This window comes from Jaculus jaculus, chromosome 1, assembly GCF_020740685.1.
Source record: "Jaculus jaculus isolate mJacJac1 chromosome 1, mJacJac1.mat.Y.cur, whole genome shotgun sequence".
In the NCBI taxonomy this organism is placed as follows: Eukaryota; Metazoa; Chordata; class Mammalia; order Rodentia; family Dipodidae; genus Jaculus; species Jaculus jaculus.
This window is the reverse complement of record NC_059102.1, coordinates 64,510,594-64,535,478: the sequence shown is the minus strand read 5'-3', so window position 1 is coordinate 64,535,478 and position 24,885 is coordinate 64,510,594. Positions and strand designations below refer to the sequence as shown.

The 24,885-nt window shown below is 39.4% G+C and overlaps 1 protein-coding gene across 1 annotated transcript in view; it reads left to right on the top strand.

The window, feature by feature from the left end:
* Nucleotides 1–24,885, top strand: part of Trpm6 (transient receptor potential cation channel subfamily M member 6) — a 195,961-nt gene that overhangs the window by 98,044 nt on the left and 73,032 nt on the right. The window contains exons 13-21 of the mRNA XM_045154985.1: nucleotides 3,135–3,269; nucleotides 4,170–4,223; nucleotides 6,485–6,625; nucleotides 8,743–8,877; nucleotides 11,206–11,480; nucleotides 12,534–12,762; nucleotides 16,293–16,445; nucleotides 20,426–20,572; nucleotides 22,842–22,970. Of these exons, the coding sequence (XP_045010920.1) occupies nucleotides 3,135–3,269; nucleotides 4,170–4,223; nucleotides 6,485–6,625; nucleotides 8,743–8,877; nucleotides 11,206–11,480; nucleotides 12,534–12,762; nucleotides 16,293–16,445; nucleotides 20,426–20,572; nucleotides 22,842–22,970 (1,398 nt within the window). The remainder of the gene's footprint in view (nucleotides 1–3,134; nucleotides 3,270–4,169; nucleotides 4,224–6,484; nucleotides 6,626–8,742; nucleotides 8,878–11,205; nucleotides 11,481–12,533; nucleotides 12,763–16,292; nucleotides 16,446–20,425; nucleotides 20,573–22,841; nucleotides 22,971–24,885) is intronic.

Below are 24,885 nucleotides of genomic sequence, written 5' to 3'. Positions count from 1 at the left end.
GTTGACTATTTGAGAAATGTTTTGTCTGAGACTGTATGATACAGGGTTAACTTGGACCATTGCCTGCCGGAGTAGGAATGCACTTCTTCTACCCTCTTTTGCACTTGGCAACTCAAGTGCTGAAAGTGCTTCAGACCTATCGTGAGGTCAAGAAGTTTCTGCAAGAGGATGACCCCACCATAGCTCAGCAGCTTCTGAATGACACTGACTAAGCCCCAAATACAAGGCCAGGGTTTTTGTGCATAAGAGGAGCATCATTTGAAGGTGTGCCCATGACTAATGGACAAGTGCTATATCTTTGATGACTACTAAGCAAGAGTCAATCAAAGCCTGTGGTTCCCTTTGTTCGAGTGAGCAGCCTGGTCCTCTCTGGCTAGTGCTAGCTCCAGACCTGCAATAATGTGAGTAGGTTGGGTCCTTTCTGTAGTTTCCATGTCATAACTTTCTACGCTCTGGCATCACCAAGAGAATTTAGTGCAAACAGGAAAAAGAAAGCACATTTAATGCTAATTATAACCATTACTAACATTTCATAAAAAACCGTAGTGGTGTGGCTATGCCATAGTTATATTTGGGACAAACTACTTCTTGCCACAATAAACCTAATACCTTTGACATTGTTGGATTGTTCTGACATTTATTAATTTACATATTCTAAATCATGTCACATGGCTGTCTTCTATGCATCAACTTTAGAAGCTTCTCAGAATTTCTGTCCTGGGGCCTTGCTCTGCAGTGTGCATAGGCTCCCTTCCAGTTTGGTGTTCCCGTCAGGCTGCCACCTCCCTGCCCCATTTCTGGGCTCTCCTTTGCCTCTCTCCTTTGCATTCTCTTTCTCTACACTTTTTTCTTGGTTTTCCTCTTCTGCTCTGATAGCACAAATCCTCTAGTCATATCTTCAGAAAGAGCATGGGAGATAAACATTTAGAAGACCTGTATATTTAGCTATATTTCAACTCAGACATACTTTTATCTGCAGAATTTTGAACACCTAATATAAATGTTAATAAGCAAATATCTGTTTTCAGGTCCTTTGTATATTTTTCCATCTCTCTAGAAGTTGTTTTCTTTTTTAAATCATTTTCTGCTGTTCTGAGATTTCACAGTGATATTTGTTGTGTCTAGGAATTCACTATAGTGAACACACAACTTCAAACAGGCATTTAAAAATATTTCACTTATTGATTGATTAATTTGAGAGAGGCACCAAGGGGGGGGAGAGAAAGAGAATGGGCATATCAGGGCCTCTAGTTACTATAAATGAACTCCAGACACATGTGCCATCTTTACATCTGGCTTTACATGGGTAGTGGGGACCAGAACCTGGGTCCTTAGGCATTGCAGGCAAGTGCCTTAACAACTAAGCCATCTATTCAGCCCAAACATGCATTTTTGTTTTTCTTTGACTTCGTTTTTTCTTTGCTCTCTATCTAGATTCCTATATTTCTTTTAATTTTTAAGCTTATTCTGTTCCTTTAGTCTTTTTTAAATATATTTTTTATTTATTTATTTATTTATTTGAGAGTGACAGACACAGAGAGAAAGACAGAGGGAGAGAGAGAGAATGGGCACGCCAGGGCTTCTAGCCTCTGCAAACGAACTCCAGACACATGTGCCCCCTTGTGCATTTGGCTAACGTGGGACCTGGGGAACCGAGCCTCAAACCGGGATCCTTAGGCTTCACAGGCAAGCGCTTAACCGCTAAGCCATCTCTCCAGCCCCTCCTTTAGTCTTTTTACTGCATATGCTCCACATCTTTGTAGCTTTTCTCAACTATAACATTTCAGCCTTTTATAAAGTCTTTCTTCTCTGGTTGCATAAGGTTCACCTGCTAATTTCTAAGAGTAAGTTTATCTGCGGAGTGTACTTTCCTTTCCTTTGTTTGCAATGGCAGCTAGGATATCTTATTTTGTTTGGAGCTATTTGTGATAGTTTTTTGAGACATTCTTCCCAAATTGTTTGGTGCCTCCCATTTTTCCTGTCTCTTTGGGTTGAACTTTCTTTTTCTTTTTTTTAGAGAGAGAGAGAGAGAGAGGGAGAGAGAATGGGCTTTCTAGGGGCTTCAGCCACTGCAAATGAACTCCAGATGCATTTGCCCCCTTGTGCGCATGTGTAACATTGTGTGCCTCCATCACTGTGTGTCTGGCTTGTGTGGGACCTAGAGAGTCAAACATGAGTTCTCAGGCTTCACAGCCTTCACCACTAAGCAATCTCTCCAGCCCCTGCATTGAACTTTCTGATTGAGAATGGGCAGAAAGCACTTGAAAGATTCTGTGTGTAGAGTTGGAGCCTCCCTATAACATGAGCTTTAGAGCAAGGTTGTCTGGTTGGTATTTGCTGGGACTTTCCCCTCAGTGTCAGCAATTCATATCTCCCAGCTAACAAGGAACAGGCCTTGGTTCTCCTGTTCTAGGGTAAAATGGGGAAGAGAACTGAGAAGCCCTAGTCCCCAATTCAGCCTGTGTAAGTGGATTTTGCAGTGGAGCTCCTAGGATTCCGTGGCACAGCACTGCGTGGTTGACACTGCCCACTTCAACTGTTTGGCTTTTGGGGCCTGGGCAATCAACCATCAACTTTACCAATGGCTCTTTACCTTACAGAATTTTGGACTATTATCCTCACTTTCTCCTCATGTTTGTGTATTGATCTCTTTAAACAAGACTCTTTCATGCATTTTAGTGGAATTTTGGGTCAGACAAAAATAAGTATGTCCAACTTGGTACTTATAAACAAAAACCAAGTAAAGTTTAAATGGAAACATGGTACCTAAAGCCCCAAATCAGAAAACCAACCAACCAAATGAAGCAAAATCAATCAATCAATCAATCAATAAATAAAAATGAAAAGCCCCTTAAATTAAAAGTCAAAAGTCAATGTCAAAGCTAGAACCCTTTGCTTTCCACTAGAACTGCATTAAGATACACCATTAATTTGGGGATACTTTGAGGTGGTTTCAATAGTCACTTTTCCCACCCAAGAACATGAAATGTTTCTTGATGATCCAGCATTGTCATCTAGATCCTCCATGTTTCTTAATAAGATAGATTTTATAATTTTTTTATTTATGTAGGTTGGGGTATAGTTTTTCACTTATTTCACTGTCTTTCTGTCATGTTTATTTGTGCCTTTGGAAGCCCAGTGTCCTGGAGCAAGCCATGCTAGATGCTTTAGTGATGGATCGGGTAGACTTCGTGAAGCTCTTAATAGAAAATGGAGTGAGCCTCCACCGCTTTCTCACCATTCCCCGGCTGGAAGAGCTCTATAATACAGTAAGTGGAACATTTCACAAGCTATTTTCCTTATACTTTGTTCACTAACTAGCTTAAGATTTACCTCTTTCCTTCTGAACACTTGTGGACCAAGACACAGACTTTCCAACTAAAGGAGAAACATTTTAACAATTACATTTCATCTTAACTCATAAAGAAAAATGTGTGAATCAGAACAAACTGCTTTTATGGAGTTGCTTGAAGTATCTTGACCTAAGGTCACCATTAAAATGCTGGTCTTGCAACTTCCCTGTGCAGAGCCCTTTGTTACAGTGAATTTGGCTTACTCATTGTGAAAACACCCAGTGGTCATGCCAGGAACCTGCCTGAATGAACCTTCCTGGTCTTTTTAACTATTCCCTTCTCTTCAGAGACCTTTTAAAATCCTGTCTTCTCCAGTACTTCAGTTAGTTAACAGTCATTAGTTCCTAGAATATGAATTCTTTGTAACTATTTTCAGCACATATGTTGTAGGCTAATTTTTGGTGTAGGTACTTGTTCTGTCTTTTCTGTTATTGGAAACATCCCTCTGAATCCCTTAGAAATCTGACTTAACATTGGAAGGATTCAACAAAATACCTTCTGAGGGAATGTACTTGTGTGATAGGAATTATGATTGTTTGATAGCATTGATATAATTTTTTTCAAATTTGTGTTCTCACTACATAAAGTTCATGTCCTTACCATGTACATATGTACATCTTGCTTTAAAAAATATTTCATCTAATTATTTTCTCCTAGGAAGATCCTTTTTAAAGAATTAAGTAGTTTAGGTTTCATTACCAAAAATATTGAACACAATTTTCCATTTTCTGGATTACTTTTATATTCTGAAATAAAGAATGGCCCCAGTATATGATAGTTAAAGAGACATTTTTTCCTTTTTTTTTTTTATCACAGAAACAAGGACCAACTAATATGTTCTTGCGTCACCTTGTCCAAGATGTAAAACAGGTAACCTGCTTATCACCATTGAAAACCATCCTTGTATTTACCGTAGCTTTATGATAGCAGAATTATCAAATTTTGCTTTATAAAAGGTAGATTTTATAGTGAATTAGCTACTGTTTTAAGGTATGTCTAAACAATTTCATCATCCAACTATACTCTCATAATTTTTTCTCTCTTAAATTGTGTTTTTAGAATTTTAATCTGTCAATGTGACATTAGCTAATAATAATTTTAAAAAACTGTGAACCAGGGTACTGATGATATAGCTAAGTGACAGAACATTAAGTGCTAAACCCCTGTGTTTAATCCCCAGCACCATACAAACAGTAATAAGCTAGATTTGGTGGCTCACGCCTGTAACTCCAGCATTTAGGAGACTGAAGCAGGCAGAGGGAAGGTTTGAGTCAAGCCTATGTACTGAGATGCTGTCTTAAAACGAGCAAGCAAACAAACTGATCAAGTGCACACTCTATGAATTGGATACACACCCTTCTAAAGAGGACTTCATGGCAGACCTCATGAAGAGCTACCAAGGAGCCCATGGCCTGTGGAGGCAGAGCTGTACAGTTCTGCTGTCTGTGGGAGGATGAGCACATGATTGCCTTTTTGTTGTCACTGTCTTGAATACCAGTGACAGCCTGGGCATGCTACCACTTCTTTTATGAGTCTAAGCCTAGTTGTAGGGAGTCAAGAGGGATCTCATGCTCAATACCCTTTTTTATTTGCTCATAATGTTCTTATTGAACTTAGAGTTGGTTAGGTCAGATTTGAAATTTTAAAATGCCTTTTGTCACTATAATTAAAATCCATCCAAGGTATGTTTGAAAAGTTCTCTCATTTTTTTGAAGTCAGGTAGTTCATTAGATAATGTTGACTTTCTGGTTTTGTTGATTTGGGCAAAGGTTCCAGAGTGAAAGGAAGACATTTACTTAGCAAGTTTATAGTAAGCAAAAGTGCCCATGTGCAGGTGTAAATTTAGTTTACATTGATTGATATGACATCGAAACAATTTCCCTAACTTATCCGCTTAAACACTATCCCAATAACCTGAAGCTATTGGTGTAAAATAGGTTAAATATACATTTGACCAGAAGCAATTTTATTGCACCAATATTATTTTGGTGTTTGAAAAAAGTAAATTATGAATGGTGGAAAAGAAAAGTACACAGCTCAAAGTCTTGTTCATAGGTTTTTGAACATGATTTATAAAATATCCTCTTCGGAGACCTTGTTCAGAACTCTGTTGGTCTTCAACAATTTACTATGGATGGCAATTCAGAAGTGAAGAAATAGTAGCATGAAGTTCAAGGAACTTGGAGTCTGCCACTCTGCTGTCCTATCACCATGACATTTGTTTTGGCACAACCTCATGTTCTGATATCTCTTCTGGCTCAGATTTTTATGTTCTTTATTTTTATTTGTCCTACTTCCTGCCATACTGTTGTTTTATATATGACACAGTTAGCATAGTGGCAAATGTTATAGCCATTTCAGAAGTGAAGGTGAAAAGTTAAGCCAATGTTAATTTAAATTGTGTACATTCACCATGTACTTCATGATTTTATTTCTGTTGTAGTACTCATATAATTTCTAGTTAAAAGTTAAAAATTGCCTTTTGGGGCCTGGTGAGATGACCCAGTGAGCAAGAGTGCTTGCTACATAAGTATGAAGACCTGAGTTCAATGTGCTGTTAAAAAGCCTGGCATGGCCACATATATTTATAACTTTCTTGCTGAGGAGGGGAGGAGAAAGGAGGATAGTTCAGGCTCTCTGATCCATCATTCTAACCAAAACAGGGAGCTCCAGATTCTGTGAGAGACTCTGTCTCAGGGAAAATAAGGTGGATGAGTGATAGAGGACACCCAGTTTCTTCCTCTGGACCCTGCATGTGTGTGCAAGGAGGACATGCATTTGCACACACATGTGTATGCACATGCACCACACATACTACTCATTTGCACATACACCCCCCCCCAAAATAGCCTTTTGTCCCTGATTTAAATGTCTTTTTTTCAAATGAGTGGGCATGTATGTTTTCATGCATCACAGGGGGAGGGAAGCAGAGAACAGAAATGAGTATACAGACATATGCATCCATGTGATGTCGCTGGAACTAGAAAATGCACTAAGAATGAAATCATTTTCTTTCTTAACATCAGTGGCTAGCCATGTTAATTGATAAATTTGGTTGTGAGCCTGTCAGCATGCCCACAGAGACAGAATAGAGAACTGAAAGTCACAACTCATTGAGTGTTTTGTTCCAGCATACCCTTCTCTCAAGCTACAGCATAACATTGATTGACATCGGATTGGTGATAGAATACCTCATTGGTGGAGCATATCGCAGCAGCTACACTAGAAAAAGTTTCAGAGTCCTCTACAACAACCTCTACAGAAAGCATAAGGTAACAAAGTTGATAAATATCATAATGAAATAAAGGAATATAGGGAACTGCTGTTTTAGGAAAATGGCCTGCAAAGTTCAAATTGCAATAGTTTCTCTAATGGGTATTCTATCTGTGAACAGATATCACCTTACAGAGGCTTAATACTGGCAAGAGATGAGCATAAAGACTGAATTATTAGATATACTTAGAAGAAACAGATTGATGAAGAATTACTCGTCATGTAAAACAGGAAATAATAGTGCTATATTGATATGGAACTGATGTTTTGAAACTGGCTAGAGAGATCAACTGCCAATTCTTCTTTCTTTTCCTTTTGAAAATAAAAAGGCCAAAGATCATGTGCCTAATAGGACTGTTTCTATCAGCTCATAATATCCCACAAGTCTAGAGATAACACACATGGGATAAGCATGGAGGGACTGTATTGGGAGATGTAAACAGAACTGAGCTTGAAAATAGAAATGATTTTATAGATAAAAGCACATTTTCTGACATAGTTTGAAAAGGCTAAGTTCATAAAAATAGAATAGTTGTTTGGTAGCATAGCAAAGAAAATATAACCACTGAAAATTTCCATTGTACATCAGTAATCAGAGGAGCCCAATTCTTTTTAAAAGTACAGGCAACATCAGAAAAGGGAATGTTGAGAATCTGTCTTGAGAAGAGAGCTGGAGCAGGGAAGGACACAGTGCTCATATATCATGGCAGGGTCTGCAGTGATGAGACCTTTGTCATTTTTTTAAACAAGCACCAGGAGGTTGTGAGGAGGATAAGACGGGAAAGTGGCTTGGGGTAAGGTCATATAAAGCATCTGAAATATCTTCCACTTTGGCTCTTAAAAAGAAAGGATCAGAAGAAGTAAAAACCAAATTTGGTGTTAGGAAATAAACAGAAGAAAACACAGAGAAACCCAGGCCTCACCCAGGATATGTCCACAGTGCAGAATTCTGAGATGAGAGAGAGGTGTGGAGACCTCCACCACTTCACCTGACAGACATAACTGTGGCTACAACGGGCAGCAAGGGTGAGGGTGTGAGTCCTTGTGAGGCAGGCCCCAGGTGCAGCTTCTAGAAGTTTCTTTCCTGCTCTCGCTTCCTGAAGTGGCTCCCAGGATGAATTGGCCTGTTTATCTGATTAGGTTCCAGTGAAGGAGTACAGTTTGTGGTGTTTTGAGTTGATTGCAGCTATACTACGGCACTATCAGATACATGGCTTGGAGGCCCAGAGCTGACACGAGTCCTACTTTTCTCCTGATTAGGTCTGGGAAGCCTGTTACCTCATCTCTGAAAGGGGAATCTTAATAAAATTAATTGCATAAACATGTTAAAAGGTTTAAATGAAATACCTAAAAAGGTGTGCATTCTTGTTACAGAGTAGTATTAACTTCATAAGAATGATCCCCACGATGACAGCATTATTCTACATTGTAATAACAGCATCAATAACTTGGGGAGTGTCATTGAGAAGTCTTGACTCATTCTCTTTTCACTTTTTATCCATAAAGCATGAGCTGAAAATAAAGTGTTCCACAGCTTGGGATTTGTATCCTGTTTGCATGCCAGTCCTTTTAAAGAGGCTTCTTTCTGGTTTTGTTTCTTATTGACAAAATCTTCATTGATAGCAATGGCTTCTGTTGTACTGGGCCTGGGCCTTGGCTTGCAGTTAGAGGTATTATTTAACACCTGCAGAAATTCCTTAACTTTCTACTTTCTCCTTAACCTTGGAACTGTTTGCAAATTGGAGCCTTTTCTTATCTGAACTATAAATCTTTATTGCCTATTTTGAACTTGTTCCAAGGATAGAGTATCCATAGAATCTAATGGAATTTCCATGTAGAAAAAGGAATGCAGATATAGAAATGTGAGCAAAAGAGTGTGTTCTGTATTAGGTTAGGAAAGTAGCAGTGTTCATAAGAAGGAGACTGTGAGAGCCTCTTATTGGGTGAGTAAATGTATACATGAATAGGAATTATTAATCATGATGAATAAGAAACAAAATATTGGGTATTTCATAAGACAATTATATTTAGCTTTTATTATTATCTGGAAAGAAAATGTTGTCACTGCTATAATACTTTTTTTCTCCTTTGTGTCTTCTTAACAACTCTATGCCAGAGAGTGTCCAATTCTGCTCCGAGTCTTTCCCAGTACCCACTTCACCAGAGATATTCCTTGGGAAATAGAAAGGAGTCGACAGAAAGCACGCTGCATTCCCAGTTCTTTAGGACTGCCCAGCCTTATAAATCTGAGGTACCATCACTTGTTTGTAGACTTGAAAATAGAGTTGCTTTTGCAATCCAGGATGCTGGGAAAAGGGGAAGTGACAATAGGGGAACCATTCCCAGTCCCGTAAACAGAAGGCTCAGGCTAGCATCCCAGCTGACACAGCTGTTCCCTAACAACAGTGGGCAAAGACAACACTGTGATTGTCTGGGCTAGCACTTCAGGTTCTTATCCTTGTTGCCACCTTGGCCATGTGCGGATGGTGACTCAGGCAGGCTGTCTGTGCCATGGCACTAAACATCTGTAATCATTAGTCCATCACCACACCCTTATCTTTACCCAGGCCTGGTTGCATATGAGCGTGGCTGCCTTCTCCACTCTCAGTTCTTCCAGACTCCCCTTTGGCATCCCTTCCCCTCATGCCCAAGGCTTTCTTGAAATTAATGTTACCCTAATTTTATAGTAGAAGAAAGAGGTGTGTGCGAGTGTGCGCACATGTGTGGTTACATACATACATTTTAATTCCTCTTGCTCATCACCCCTCCAGTCCCACTCTTCTCTGGGACCAAATGCATTTGCTTAAAAGCTTCCATGGAAATGATACTGTATTAGATAAAAGAAGTTTCCTTTCCATGGCTCCTGAGATTAAAAGGTACTTATTGCCCTTAGGCATTATTAATGAACACAAATTTCCATTACCTATGGAAATAAAGGAAGACAATTTTAATTATTTTTTGCTACGATCTCTTAAATTACATGAATATAAGCTTCTTTAAGCATTTTTATTATTTTCCAAGAATTGTACTGAGTACTTTGATTGCATTTTTGAGGTAAGCAGTTAGGGGCACATGAGGTAATAATTGTGAATGGTATGGTTTTTCAAGATTGTGTCTACAGCACACCCTGACAGCATGGTGACAGCAGACACAGCGTAGAAAAATGCAAGGGGTTTGCATGCACTGTCGCTGAGCTGTGAAGGGTGGGCTTTCCAGGGAGAGAATGCCATTTTACTGCTAAAGTTGCCACCACTAGAGAAACATATTTAGAATCAAGGTATGGAAACTGATTTGTTTAGATACATGTTGGCACTACTAGTGACATTTTTCTAAAGGGCCAGTGACAAATCTATTTGGTAAGGTGAGAATAGAAGACACATACACTTCTAACTATCCAGTGAGTTATTTCAACCATTTTACTTGAGAAATTAAAGTTGGTATGTAATTACCGGGTTACTGTTTTAAATTGTGCTAAACAACTTTGAGAAATCCCAGATTAGGAACTTTGGATCTGTCAAATACACGAAATAGATTACCATAAAAGTGTACATTTTGTATGATGGCTTATTAAAGTCTCATTGTTATCTTCATCACATTTTAAATTTACAATTTATTGGCAATTTTAATACATGTATATAATATACTTATTCATAACAACTTTCCATTATTAGTGTCTTTTGAGACAGGCTCTCACCCTGTGGCCAGAGCTGTCCTTAAAAATTTATGATTCTCCTTGATTCCCAACTTTTGAGTTCTGGCTCAAAAATGCATGCATTTTTTTTTTTGCATTCCTGGGGATTAAACTACTTTGTGCATACTAGGCAAGTGCTTTACCATTGAGCTACATCTGCAGCAGAATGTTTGTTTTTTTAAATTTTTTTAATTAATTTATTTATTTATTTGAGAGCGACAGACAGAGAGAGAAAGACAGGTAGAGGGAGAGAGAGAGAATGGGCGCGCCAGGGCTTCCAGCCTCTGCAAATGAACTCCAGACGCGTGCGCCCCCTTGTGCATCTGGCTAACGTGGGACCTGGGGAACCGAGCCTCGAACCGGGGTCCTTAGGCTTCACAGGCAAGCGCTTAACCACTAAGCCATCTCTCCAGCCCATCAGCAGAATGTTTTGATATGCCTTATATCTTGGACATTCTGTATCATTTGGATCAGATAGCCTGTGCTAACAATTTCATTTGTGGTGAACATCTGGGGTTTTGTTTATTTGTTTGTTTGTTTTTCTTTCCAGTGCTGGGGAACTAACAGATAATCATAAGCGATTTTTTAATATTTTATTTATTTCTTTATTGCAAAGTAGAGATAGAGAGAGACAGACCGAGAGGATGTGCCAGGGTCTATAGCCACTGTAGACAAACTCCAGATGCATGTACTACCTTGTGCATCTGGCTTTACATGGGTACTGCAGAATTGAACTTGGGGACTTAGGCTTTATAGGCAAGTGCCTTAACTGCTGAGCCATCCCTCCAGCTCCTAGTTTTTTCTTTTTTTAAAATCTCCAAGAATACTCATTTTATACTAAGTAAAACATCATGGATCTGAGTATGAGGAGCATGTTTTGCTTTGCAGCAGGACAGGTCTGGAATCTCTCATAAATCAAAGAAGAAGTCAAAGGGAAGCCTGGCAGAGGACGCTGAGTGCACTGGTTTTACTTACCCGTACAATGACCTGTTGGTTTGGGCTGTGCTGATGAAGAGGCAGAAGATGGCCATGTTCTTCTGGCAGCAGGGAGAGGAGGCCACGGTTAAGGCTGTGATCGCCTGTATACTCTACCGAGCCATGGCACGGGAAGCTAAGGAGTGTATGGTGGACGATACCTCAGAAGAACTGAAAAATTACTCAAAGTAAGGCTTGTCTCTTTCCTTCGTATTAAGCAAGCATTTCTGGGGACGATTAGACACTCTTGTCACCCTCACTTTAGTGTTTTTTTTTTTCTTTTGTTTCTCAAGGTAGGGTCTTCCTCTAGCCCAGGCTGACCTGGAATACACTGTGTAGTCTCAGGATGGCTTTAAATTCATAGCAATCCTCCTACCTCTGTCTCCTAAGTGCTGAGATTAAAGGTGTGTGCCACCATGCCTGGCTTGATTTTTTTTTTAATTGCTAAAATGTCGTAATGAGGATAGAGGGAAGCTTAGAGAATAATAAAAACTAATTTATAATCTTGATTCATAATCCAGGACCTGATAACATTTTCAGAGAAAATAACCACCTGGAAAATTTCCTGTGGGTGTTTCCAGGCCTAGCTTCTTCCTTAAGTCATCATTTTAAGTAAAATAAAAAAAAAATGGTTCGACAATGTTCCTTGATTACTAGTTTAGTTTCAAACAGTGTTTTTGGTCAAGTGCTTCCTCTTAAGGGCTATTAAGGGAGAAGCGGTATGTGTCTGTAATCCTAACGTTAAGGAGATGGAGACGGTCAGATCCCTGCCAGCCAGCCTAGTATAATTGGCAAGTACCAGACAAATAGAGACCCTGTACATGGATGGTGTTCCTGAGGGCGATACCTGAACTTGTCCTCTCGCCTCCACTGCATGCATACATACATGTGTGCACACCCATACCTACGGCCCCCATAAAAAATTCTCTATTTGGTCTTATCAGGTAGAATCATGCCAAGCTGTATGTAGCATGTCCGAGTAGCGGAACTTCTCCCACAAGCAGCCAGGTATACACAAATTCTCCGTATACCATGGAAATTCTCAATTCTCTTCTTTCTTGACAGGGAGAAAAGTCCCTCTCCTATGTTGTCACCTACCTTCTGTAAATGGAGATTCATAGATTCCTATTTATTACACACATAGCCTAATCAACCTGTGTTTTCTGAGTCTCGCTTCACTCAGAACATTCCTGGGCTCTGACTTGCCTCTGTGTCCTCCGTTTACTGCTGTGTTGCCTCAGGCAATTTGGCCAGCTGGCCCTGGACGTGCTGGAGAAGGCGTTCAAGCAGAATGAGCCAATGGCTATGAAGCTGCTGACCTATGAACTCAAGAACTGGAGCAATTCTACCTGCTTGAAACTGGCCGCATCTGGAGGCCTGTGCCCCTTTGTGTCTCATTCTTGTACCCAGATGTTGCTGACAGACATGTGGATGGGGCGCCTGCAAATGAGGAAAAATTCCTGGCTGAAGGTATCTTTGCCTGCCCCATGGAGTCTCATGTTAGTGTGAAGGCCTCTGTTCCTTAGCCACACTTGTTCTAGGAGGGGGCTCCCAGGTAGCCAATTAACACCTTATCAGGAGCTCTGAGAGCTTCCCCAGGAATACCTGGGAACTGCTTTATCTTGATAACTGTTGCCACAGTGACTTCAAAACTGGATAATTGCATCTGCCCTGTCTTCCACAAAGCCATGCTTCCTTGAAGGTGATTAGAATCTAAAAACATACAAGTGTAAGCAGGATTTCACTGTTTATTTTCTCTGATAATTCTAACACAAGTGAAGGCCTTTTTTAAAGCTATTTTCCCCCCCTCAGTTTAAGAATACTAAATAGGGCTAGGTATATAATCTACTAGTAGATTTGACCAGCATGCACAAAACACTGGGTTTGGTCTTCAGCACAACAAGATAAAATAAAATAGCAAAGTAATTAACAGACAACAGGCTAAATAAAGTTAGCAATTCTTTAAAAAAAAAATTTTTTTTGTTTATTTTCATTTATTTATTTGAGAGTGACGGAGAGAAAGAGGCAGAGAGAGAGAGAGAAAGAGAGAGAGAGAGAGAGAGAGAGAGAGAGAGAGAGAGAGAGAGAGAGAGAGAGAATGGGCACGCCAGGGCCTCTAGCCGCTGCAAACGAACTCCAGACGCGTGCGCCCCCTTGTGCATCTGGCTAACGTGGGACCTGGGGAATCGAGCCTCGAACTGGGGTCCTTAGGCTTTGTAGGCAAGCGCTCAACTGCTAAGCCAGGGTCTCACTCTCTTAGTCCAGGCTGACCTGGAATTCACTATGTAGTCCCAGGGTGTCCATGAACTCACAGCAATCCTCCTACCTCTGCCTCCCTCCCAAGTGCTGGGATTAAAGGTGTGCGCCACCACACCCAGTTTAAATTAGCAATTCTTAATGTTCTGCTCCAGGGAAGGAATGTTGGGCTGTTTAAGGCTGTCCTCTAGCACACTTGTTCACACTGTGCGCCATGTTTGGAGTCTCATCCTATTCCCGCAGCTAAGTTGTCAAGAGTGATTTAGGTAACTGCTCAGGATTTTTAACATTTGACCTGGAACCTAAGTTTCAGGCTTCAGATTCTAGTACATCTGCTTTGAAACTCAGTGGAAAGGCATCAAGCTTGCATACTAAGAGCTACATCAGCTGTTTGCTGTTTTAACTGTATCCTTTTTATATTTTTTCATTTTTATTTATTTGTAAGGAGAAAAAGGAGAAAGAAGAGAGAGAGAATGACTATTCTAAGCACACATAAATGCGCATATGTATATATTACATAATGTACTACAAAAAGTAAAAATATGTATACAAAATAAAGATCTTGTACATTTTATTTTCGCCCAATGAGATTATAGAAGTAATAGAAATAGCAATTGAAAATTATCTCACACAGATTCTTCTCTAGCAAAATATCAGAGCAAAAACATCGTTTACCAGGGTTCTTGTTTGCTCTGCTTTGACTTCAGGCCAGACATGCTGAAGGGGGGACAGACATCAGCTTGCGCTCACACAGCTCTGACCGCAGCTGTTGATGCCCTGGGGGAGTGAGATGGTGCAGAGAGCGGAGTGCTTGTGAAACAGCGTTCCTTCCCCTTGATTATGTTCTACCCATGCGCCAGTTTACCAGAAACCCATACTTCTAAGAACTTAATGTATTTTTGTCCTTTATATACTTAACACAGAGAAGACTTAAGTGAAGTAAGACTACTTTGCTCTCAGATACAGAGTGAATTAATTATGAATGCTGAATCAGGTAAATCAATCTCTAAACTGTGATAAACCAATTATCTAATGTCTACAAGCCCAGTTCATCTGTGATTGGTCTGTTTTTGGAACACATTAGCCAATAATTCTGAGATATCCTGGTGGAAACAATTTCAAGTGGATGAGTCTTCAGGAGTACCATGGAGAGCTGTGTGCATGAAAAACTGATTCTTAGGCTTATAATATAATAAGCTCTAGCACATGCTTGAAAATAGATATTTCAGTATTGATGTTTGTGTTACTGAATTCTTTTCCACAAGCAAATTGTTCTGTATGGACAAGGGCATCAAAATGTGAGGAGTCTTCAGGAAGTGGAGTGAGTATGACATCATCATGTGTTCTCCTGCTAGGGTTATAAACCTAAAGATTGCACACATTTGGTGCTCTATCTGAACAGAAAACACACATGTAAACAAACTTGTATTAGAAATAAATGTAGGGCTGGAGAGATGGCTTAGCGGTTAAGCGCTTGCCTGTGAAGCCTAAGGACCCCGGTTTGAGGCTCGGTTTCCCAGGTCCCACGTTAGCCAGATGCACAAGGGGGCGCACGCGTCTGGAGTTCGTTTGCAGAGACTGGAAGCCCTGGCGCGCCCATTCTCTCTCTTTCCCTCTATCTGTCTTTCTCTCTCTGTCTGTCGCTCTCAAATAAATAAATAAATAAATAAAAATTAAAAAAAAAAGAAATAAATGTAGAGACTTTACACAATATCATATTTAAACCCAAACTTAAAAGATTATTTAGCATGAAAAAAATGAAGGTTGACAAGGCTAGGACTTAGCTTACTAAATCACCATGGTGGGTCATCAGGTCAGTCTTATTTTTGTCATTGAATTCCAGGATCTTGTGACTTAATTTTAGCCTGAAAGAGCTAGCACTCACCAAGTTGGTTTTCACAATGTAATGAATATTTAAACTGTTAATTAAACAAAAATTCTTTTGAAAAGACTGAATACATGAATATTAGCAATGTAATGAAAAACCTATGGAGGTTTGGGTCTGTCTCTTCCTTAGGTCTTACTGGAAGACAAAGTCTGTGTAGGATAGAAGATGCATTGTTAATTTCATTTTATAATATGAGTAAATTCTATACTATGAATATAATATGAATAAATTTTAATGTTTTATGTGGTAATATCTATTTAATGGCTCTGCAAACATTATGACAATGTAGTCATTGCAAAATAATACTCCTCAGTGACTACAGGGACAACAAATACATATACACATTTTGTAACTTTTAAATGCATATATATTTAAAAATTAGAAAAAATATTTTGAGGCAGGGCTTCGCTGTAGCCCAGACTGACCTGGAACTCACCCTGCAGCCTAGGCTTGCCTCAAACTCATGGTGATCCTCTTAGCTCAGTCTCCCAAGTTCTGGAATTAAAGGTTTGCACTACCTCACCCAGTTTTATTTTATTTTATAAAATTAGGATATTACATATTTTTAATAATTTTCATTTCTTTTGACCTAACCATATGTCATGGTTACCTTTTCACGGTTACATTTGTCTTTTTAATGGTTACATAGTATACTATTGTTAAGTTATTCTATGCCAGCTGTCTCTGTATAAAGTGTCACTAGATTCTTCTTTTATGTAAAACTCCAAAATGAACAAATCTGTTCACATCTTCATGTGCCCATGAGTAATGGTGAGGGAGACACTTGTACAGCTAAAATTGCTAAGTCAAAGGACACTTGTGTGACCTCTCTCCTTTGACCTCCTTCTCTTTCCAGATCATCCTGAGTATTCTTTTACCACCCGCTATTCTGACACTGGAATTTAAGAGCAAAGCTGAGATGTCCCATGTTCCACAGTCCCAGGATTTCCAGTTTACGTGGAATTATGGTGACCAGAGCATCAACAGTGACAAAGAAAGTGCTTGTGTGGTTAGTGCAGTATCATAGCAAATTTCATTTTATGGTATAACTGTACACAGAGATACGCATTCATAGCGTGCCTGTACTAGTAATCTGTTAACCAGCTACATCTGTTGCCACTGTTCAGCCCTGGTATGTGTCCTGGGGTTATAAAATATTCTAAAACATCTGTGACTCATCAATCAAACATTTAGTTCTCTTTTGCCTAATCTTCATCTTTTTATGCATTGGTCAGGAAGAGCATTACCACACTCCATTAATTCTTGCATGTAATTAAGCAAAATACTCCACTTGTACTTGGAAGTCCAAACCAGGGATTCATAATGTCTGTCAGCTATCTCAGTTACCATATTCCTTTGTAAGTGGTAGAGCCGATTGGTATACTGTCCAAAGCAGTGAGGAGCGCCTGCCATCCCCGAGACTTACGGAGATGTGTGTTTAGAGTTTCTGCTGATCCTCACTGCTATGCTCCACACATCTTCTCATTGGTCACATTCAGTAGCTGGGCAGAATTTTGCTAGCATTCTATATGTGGGCTCTCGTGGTCAGCAAGCCACTTCTGCAGCAGCTCATATTCCCTTCAGGTGTCTTGGATACTGTAAATGCAATTCCTATTCTTCATCTTCCCACTTGGATAATGGTTGATGATGTTTCCATTTACAGTGAGGTATGGTAAAGCTCTCTGGTACACTTGAATGAAGCACCCTTAGTGTCTTATCTGATGTGCTTTGGCAGGCAAGAGGAATTTATTTGTTTGTTTGTTTGCTTTGTTTTAGGGAAGTAGGGTTTCACTCTAGTCCAGACTGACCTGGAATTCACTGTGTAGTCCCAGGGTGGCCTTGAACTCATAGTGATCCTTCTATCTTTGCCTCCAAAGGCTGGGCTTAAAGGTGTGTGCCACCACACCTGGCTTTATTTAAATTTTTATTTAGAATGTTATTTTAAGGCTGGAGAGATGCTTAGCAGTTAAGACACTTGCTTTCAAAGGCAAAGGACCCAGATTTGATTCCCCAGGACCATGTAAGCCAGATGCACAAGGTGGCTCATGTGTTTGGAGTTCATTTGTAGTGGCTGAGGGTCCTGGCATGCCCATTCTCTATCTGCTCCTGACGTCGCGCTCTCTCTCTCTCTCTCTCATAAATAAGCAAATAATAAAAATTTAAAAATTTAGATTATTTAAATATGTCAAGACAAATTCACTAAATACTAAATGAAAACTAATCAACTTTAATTAGTGTTTTTTAGCTGGTGATAGTTTGATCAACCATTCTGATTGGTTAATGCCTCTGCCAAGTCAGTATTTTAATTGTTATTCCTGTTTGGGTGTGAATGTGTTTTCTTCCCTCCCTCTTTCTTTTTCTCCTGTCTGAGAGCTCCACCTAGAATTCTCAGAATCTGAGGTTAGGTACATTCTAATCTCTGCGGGATGTGTGAGAAGTCATCCAGAGATAGCAAACAGAAGGAATGTAATGTTGACCCAACTGCTTAGGAGTAGAATGGAATCCTCATGTGGAGCTATTCCATTAATTGCCCACACTAAGTTTAGCTTGCTTGCTTGTTGAAGTGAACAAGGAAGAAAGCAGCTTATTTTCAAAGCTTGTATATATCATCTATCTATTTACAAAAATATATGCAAGTATGTTGGTAGTTCCTTATAGGATGTAGTAATTAAGTATGATTTTTGTCCAGAATGTGTTTGGTCCTGGGAAAACACATATACATGCACATGCACATGCACACACATGGAAAGAGAGGAAGGTTTTAGAGGAAGGTTTTCCTAGCTGATTTGTTGTCTGCATTTTGTTAGGTAAGGGGTAGTTTGAAGAGATAACACTTTGGTGGGCTTTGTAAGATTTCATAGTGCCAATTAAATAAATATGATTGATTAGTCAAGGAACAAAATTTGCCTTGAGTATTATGGGAGAAAACTGGAGGCAAGTGAGACAGACAGGGTTTTTTGAGTGTCTTTGTGGTAATAAACATAAAATAAAATAGTGAAGATGTTTTTGACAATAAAAAAGAAGGCATTGATCTTGAGGTAGGCTGAAGTTGTACTGAATCAAATGCTTGATTTACTCTGTGAGGTTTTACAAATCTTTCCCCTCTCTTTCTTGCTATCTTACCCAGATTGGCCTTGAATTCCTGGGCTCAAGTGATCTTGCCTGAGCCTCCTAAGAAGCTGGTAGTGCAGGTATATAACAGCATGCCACATTAAAACTCTTATTTTGAAATTTCTACTGGCAAACTAACTTTGCCAACAAGTTTAAATCTCCTAGCTGCTAATATCTTAAAAGCATATGTTCTGATGGCATGAACTGTTTTAGGAGCAAGTTTCATGAAAAAGGCAGAAGGGAACACGGGGGTGGGGGGAAGAAAGGGACTCTTCTCAGTAAGACAGTAGGTGAGGACTGATGTTTCAGCTAGGACTTGAGGGTGCAGAGGGGGAGCCAGTATTTCAAGAGGAAGAAATACTACAAGTTGGAGAGTAGGGGAAAGAAGTAGCCAGGCAGAAGGTAAGCTTCACAAGTGGGCTGTTTGGTAGGAATCCTGGTTACGGCGGGTATTGAAGAACAGAGTAGTTACCAGCATGGCTGGTAACATAGACTGAAGCCAGATCATGAGATTCTTAGGTGTTTTGTGACAGCGTGAGTTTTTGTTCTGTTTTATTCACTGGAGAAACAGTGCCTGTGTAGTACCAGAGTAGCAACATGTTCCAACTAGTAGGATAAACACGGCCTTCATGGCATAGGACTTTTTCCCCAAAAGAAAGGCTGAAAGAGGGAGAAAGAATAAGGATAAAGAGTGTCAGCAAGGATCAGAAGCAAAGGACACTGAGGAAGAAAGACAGATTTTAAATGACGAGTCAATGGAGCATGGACATGGGTGAGGGGGAGGTGATAAATATATGTGGAGGGTGATGGGTCCATCAAGGCCAACTTGAAGGGATGACTACAGAAGAAGCAAGTTTAGGAGAGATGAGCATAGTCTTAGACTTGCTGAAAAATCACAGTGAAGAAAATAGCAAAAGTCAAATAATAAAATATATTCTCTCATTGACTGTAGTTATGATTTTATTCGATGAACTTGGTATTAGATTACTGTAAGAGAGGAGGAGATAGAAAAGAGGAAGGCAGAGAGGAGAGAAGGGAAGGAGAGAGACACAGAGAATAAAAGCCCCAAATCTGAGTTTCCATTTCTACATTGTTTTCAATTTATCTCAGGGGCAGGCTCACTCAGCACTCTCTAACTTGTGTTTAGTTGGTTTTCTAATCCAAACTGTCAAGAGTAATTGAGGCATAATAATGCATAAGAAAGAAAAATAATAAGATGATTATGTAATAAGAAGTCATTACTTGAGAGATGAATTATGTTTTTTTTTCTGAAGTGGTATTGATATCTTTTAAATCTCAATGAATGCTTTTTCTAATTAGTTTCAATCTAGTTTAATTCTAAGCTAGTTCAAACCTGTTAGGACATCTCTAAGTAATGATCTCATTCCCACCAGGCAAAGTGAAGTTCTAGGAGCAATCAGACTCCAGAGATGACCCATCTAGATGTCCCAGACCTCAAAAGTCATAGATATATTCAGACAAAATTTGATTTATTGCTTGCTTTGAAATAAAATTTACTATCTTGCAGGAGTTGACACTACTTTGAAAGACAGTAGAGAATGTCTCTCTTACTGTTACTTTAAAAATTACAAAATTTATTTTTCAATAAAAATTAAAACCAAATAGAAATGAGGTAGAGTAGCATCTCTTTTGCTTTCCTTGTAGCCTCTATGCAAGGGAATTTATTATATCTATAGGATGTCTATACCTGCCAATATTTTAGTTAAGCTGTGAACAAAAATGATTGTTGTTATATCATTGGTGTTATTGCTATTATTATTATTGATGGAGATGCTAGGGATTCAATCCAGGGTTACCGACATGGCATGAGCTCTACTACTGAGCTACTCTCCTACAAGATTATTGTTTATTTTACAGAAAGACTGCGATTTGGAAAGAGGCCCTGATGAGAAACTGTATGAGAGCCAGCATCACGACTTAAAATGTGGGCCCCAGAGCCTTCCCTGGACCAGGAGAGTTTATGAGTTCTACAGTGCTCCCATTGTCAAGTTTTGGTTTTACACGGTTAGTCTCATCACAATGGTAGATATGGTATTAGTGATGATTAGTAGCCCTGGAGAATGTTATTAATGATACGTTTGCTCTGTCAACTTGAGATAGAAATATAAAATATTTAGTAAAAACAAAATGGATGGGAGAGAATGAAAGGTAGGTAGGAGGGAGGGTTGGAAGAAGAAAGAATATAGGAGCAGAACTTACCTATATTGGAAGTTTGAGAATAAAATTGTTTCTCTTTCTCCTCTTCCTTCAACTGTTCTTCTTCTTCTTCCTGCTCTTTTTGGTCCTCTTCCTTTTCCTTGTTTTCTTTTTAGTTTTTGTTTCTTTGGTTTTTTATTTTTTGACATAGTGTTTTACTATGTAGCCCTGGCTGGCCAGAAACTTACCACATAAACCAGGCTAACCTTTAACTTATGGCACTCCTCCTGTCTCTGCCTCCTGAGTATAGGGATTGTAGGTGTGTACCACCATGCCCCATGGTTTTCACCTTTCTTGGATTGTCTAGCCAAGACTGAGCATTTCAGAACATTTAGGAGTAGTTAACTTAACTGCTGTCTTTGCATCATTAAGTGGTAGGTGGTGGATTCTTTTCGTGTCTCAGGCAGAAAAACAATCCGCAAGGCCATCAGGTGAATCAATGTTTTTTTTTGTAGGAATATGTGTTATATAGACAAGAATGCCATTGTTGGTTTTACCTTCAGTGGCATATTCTTTTAAATTTACAGAGAGCTCCAAAATGTTTAAAAGCTAAGTCTAAAAGTTTAGGGCCCTAAGTCTGTTATGGATAGGAGACATTTAGAGAAATAATGAGCTATAAATGTATTGAGAATTTTTCACATTTATTTAATAGTCCTTATTCTTTTAATGATTGCCTATTCTTAAATTGATCATGGCCAGAAATTTGTATTCCAAAATCATTTAATGTGAACTATAACAAGATATCTATCTAAATACATATTATGCAAACATTTAAAAATATTGAGCTGATAACCATATATTTATTTTGTATACTTTAAAAATAAATGCTTAGTTCTGAGTGATGTTTACTTATTTTTAAATATCGTAGTCTCCTCTTGATGTGGCTTCATGACCCTGTGAACCTGCAAACACAAGAGTCTCCTGGGAGCTCAGAGCCCCTTACCCATAGTTGTTCATTTGGGGAGAGTGCCAGTCCCAAAACATTTGAAACAACCTCATATTTCTTTCCTTAGAAATGTCTGGCTTAGTAACTATTTGAGACAGGTACACAGCTAGGCAATAGTGCAGAGTCTTCCAGATCTGCCCCTGAATAGATGTGCCAGAAATGGGATCTGGCTAGCATGTTAATAGCTAATGATGACAAGCTTTGCTGAGGCCACATCTTGCTATAAATATCCTGAGAAAGCACATTTGTGTATGTATGTTTTTACTTATTTGGAGAGATAAGAAATCTACATGTAACATATATGATAACAGTTAAACATTTATTGGATGTCTGTCAGGCTGAGAATCAAATTATCTTTAAACAGACTTTAATGCCAAGGCATGCAGTTGAACAGCACTTTTAGACTAACCAGATTATTTGAGTAACTATGGAATCGATCACTCATTGCATTTGAAGGTAGACATCTGCTGACACTGCTTATCTGGCATGCTTGGTACACACATTTTCACCCCCCCACCAACACCTGCCATCCCACTGCCTTTGTGCATGTTGCAATAGTTGTGAGTCTACTGGACATGATAGTATTTTTTCTTTCCATGCATCTGAGAACAGTGGATTTCATTCTTTTTTTTTTTTTTTTTAAAGAATGCTGCCAAGTGTGATGGCGCACACATTTATTTATTTATTTATTTATTTATTTATTTATTTGAGAGTGACAGGCACAGAGAGAAAGAAAGATAGAGGGAGAGAGAGAGAATGGGCGTGCCAGGGCTTCCAGCCACTGCAAACGAACTCCAGATGCGTGCGCCCCCTTGTGCATCTGGCTAACGTGGGACCTGGGGAACCGAGCCTCGAACCGGGGTCCTTAGGCTTCACAGGCAAGCACTTAACCACTAAGCCATCTCTCCAGCCCGGATTTCATTCTTGCTACGAGCTTGTAGACTGGAAAACTGTCAGCTCATGGACTTCCCTTGGCATCAGGTCATCAATAATCAAAAGTTGGTACCAGTTACATTTTCATGTCATCATGTTAAATTTCCTGCCTGTGTCTCTTCTGGGCTTTGCCTGCCACTGCTTGGCCTTCTCCATGGTCACCTGTGCTCACATCCAGGGAATATGTGTTCCTCACAGATGGCATACCTGGCATTCCTCATGCTGTTCACTTACACAGTGTTGGTGGAGATGCAGCCGCAGCCGAGCGTGCAAGAGTGGCTTGTTATTATCTACATCTTCACCAATGCCCTTGAGAAGGCCAGGGAGGTGAGTCCCCTTCCCCTTGTGTCTTCTGCATGCATCTGGAAGATGCATTCTTGGTCTGGGGATGAAGTAGACATGTCAAAGAGGGAGGAAAAGAGAAATGCTGATTCTGGTTTGTGTGCTACAAGAAGGTTGTTTAGGATCCATTTTCTGATTTCAGCTGTGCAAGATTGTCCAATCCTTTGTTGCTGAATGTTGGAAGTGGTTATTTTGAAGCAGTCTTAGTGTGTTCATTGGTTGAAGTATGGCAGGTGAAACCATCAGTTTTTAGATAATCTAAGTATGTGGGAATCAGCTGTCTTTATGGGGATGTGTTTTATCACCTAGAATCACCTGCATTTCATCAATTTCACCTCACAGAATGGCACAGAAGTGGTTAAAGCTGCATAATGTAAAAAGAATATACTTGGGCCATTTTAAAAGTTTCTACTAAGCACCTTTGAAACTTGAAGCTGAAAGTTCTTTTGGGGCAAGTAGTCTAAGAAATGAAACAAAGCAACAAATTACTTTTTATAGCTTGTAATTGGTCACTTAAAATTAACATTTTAGTCACAAATAATTATAGCGTAGACTATTTTAGATTTGTATACATTCCTAGCTCTGTGTTTTATGTACATTTGTTTTGTCTTAGTGATAATTTGACCAACATTATATACTAAGTAAAGGTATGATGTGCACTATATTAGCTGCTAGTGAAGTTTATGGTTATAGAAAATAAATGTTAGCCAGGCGTGGTGGCACAAACCTTTAATCCCAGCCTTTGGGAGGCAGAGGTAGGAGGAATGCTGTGAGTTTGAGGCCAGCCTGATACTACATAATGAATTCCACATAAGCCTGGGCTAAAGTGAGACCCTACCTCAAACTCTCCCTCCCACAAAAAAGAAAGAAAATAAGTAAATGAAACCTGAATTCTACCAAGTTCTGTGCTCCATAGAAAACAGGGTTGCTATTTTACATTGAGGATATCTGATAGAGTATTTTAGAAGGAATCTCTGATACTAGTGGGTCCCAGCATCACACTATAGTAGATTGTCAAGCACTCAGTCTACAGCAGTCGGAAGCTGGACCTGCTTGGCTCCCAGTGGTTGTTGCCTTCTGTTCTGTGCCATGACTGGAGCTATGGCTATACAGACCTGCTGTAGTGTTGAAGTGTAAAGTGTCAGGGTGCTTCCCCATGTTTGAAAGCTTAAACACAACAACAAAAAAGCACTGTTTCATTTTTAGTTTCTAGTTTGGTTTTCAAGTGAGTATTTATGGTTAATGGTAATAATGCTAGACATTAATATTAATTTTTAATTTTTTTCTTCTTTTCTATTTATTTATTTGACAGAAATAGAGGGAGGGAATGGGTGCGCCAGGGCCTCCAGCCACTGTAAACGAACTCCAGATGTATGTGCCTCCTTGTGCATCTGGCTAATGTGGGTCCTGGGGAATCGAACCTCGGTCCTTTGGCCTTGTAGGCAAATGCCTTAACTACTAAGCAATCCTACCAGCCCCATTATTATTATTATTATTATTATTATTATTATTATTATTATTTTGGTTTTTTGAGGTAGGGTCTCACTCTAGCCCAGGCTGACCTGGAATTCATCTTTAGTTTAAGGATGGCCTCAAACTCATGGTGATCCTCCTATCTCTGCCTCCTGAGTGCCGGGATTAAATGCGTGTGCCACCAAACTCTGCTTACTATTAATTTTTAATTAACTTTAACAGATTTTTAAGATGTAGTAATAAGATTGTTTAAATAATTTATTACAGGGGATAATTCTCAAATCTTCTTGTGAAATGAGGTATTGGGATGTGGATTACTCTTTTTTACTTTTTTTTTCAACTGATTGATGCATTCAAGAAGATGGGGCCACACCTTCCCTTTTTGGTGGGGATAGGGATTGAACCTGGTGTCTTGCATGTGCTTGTC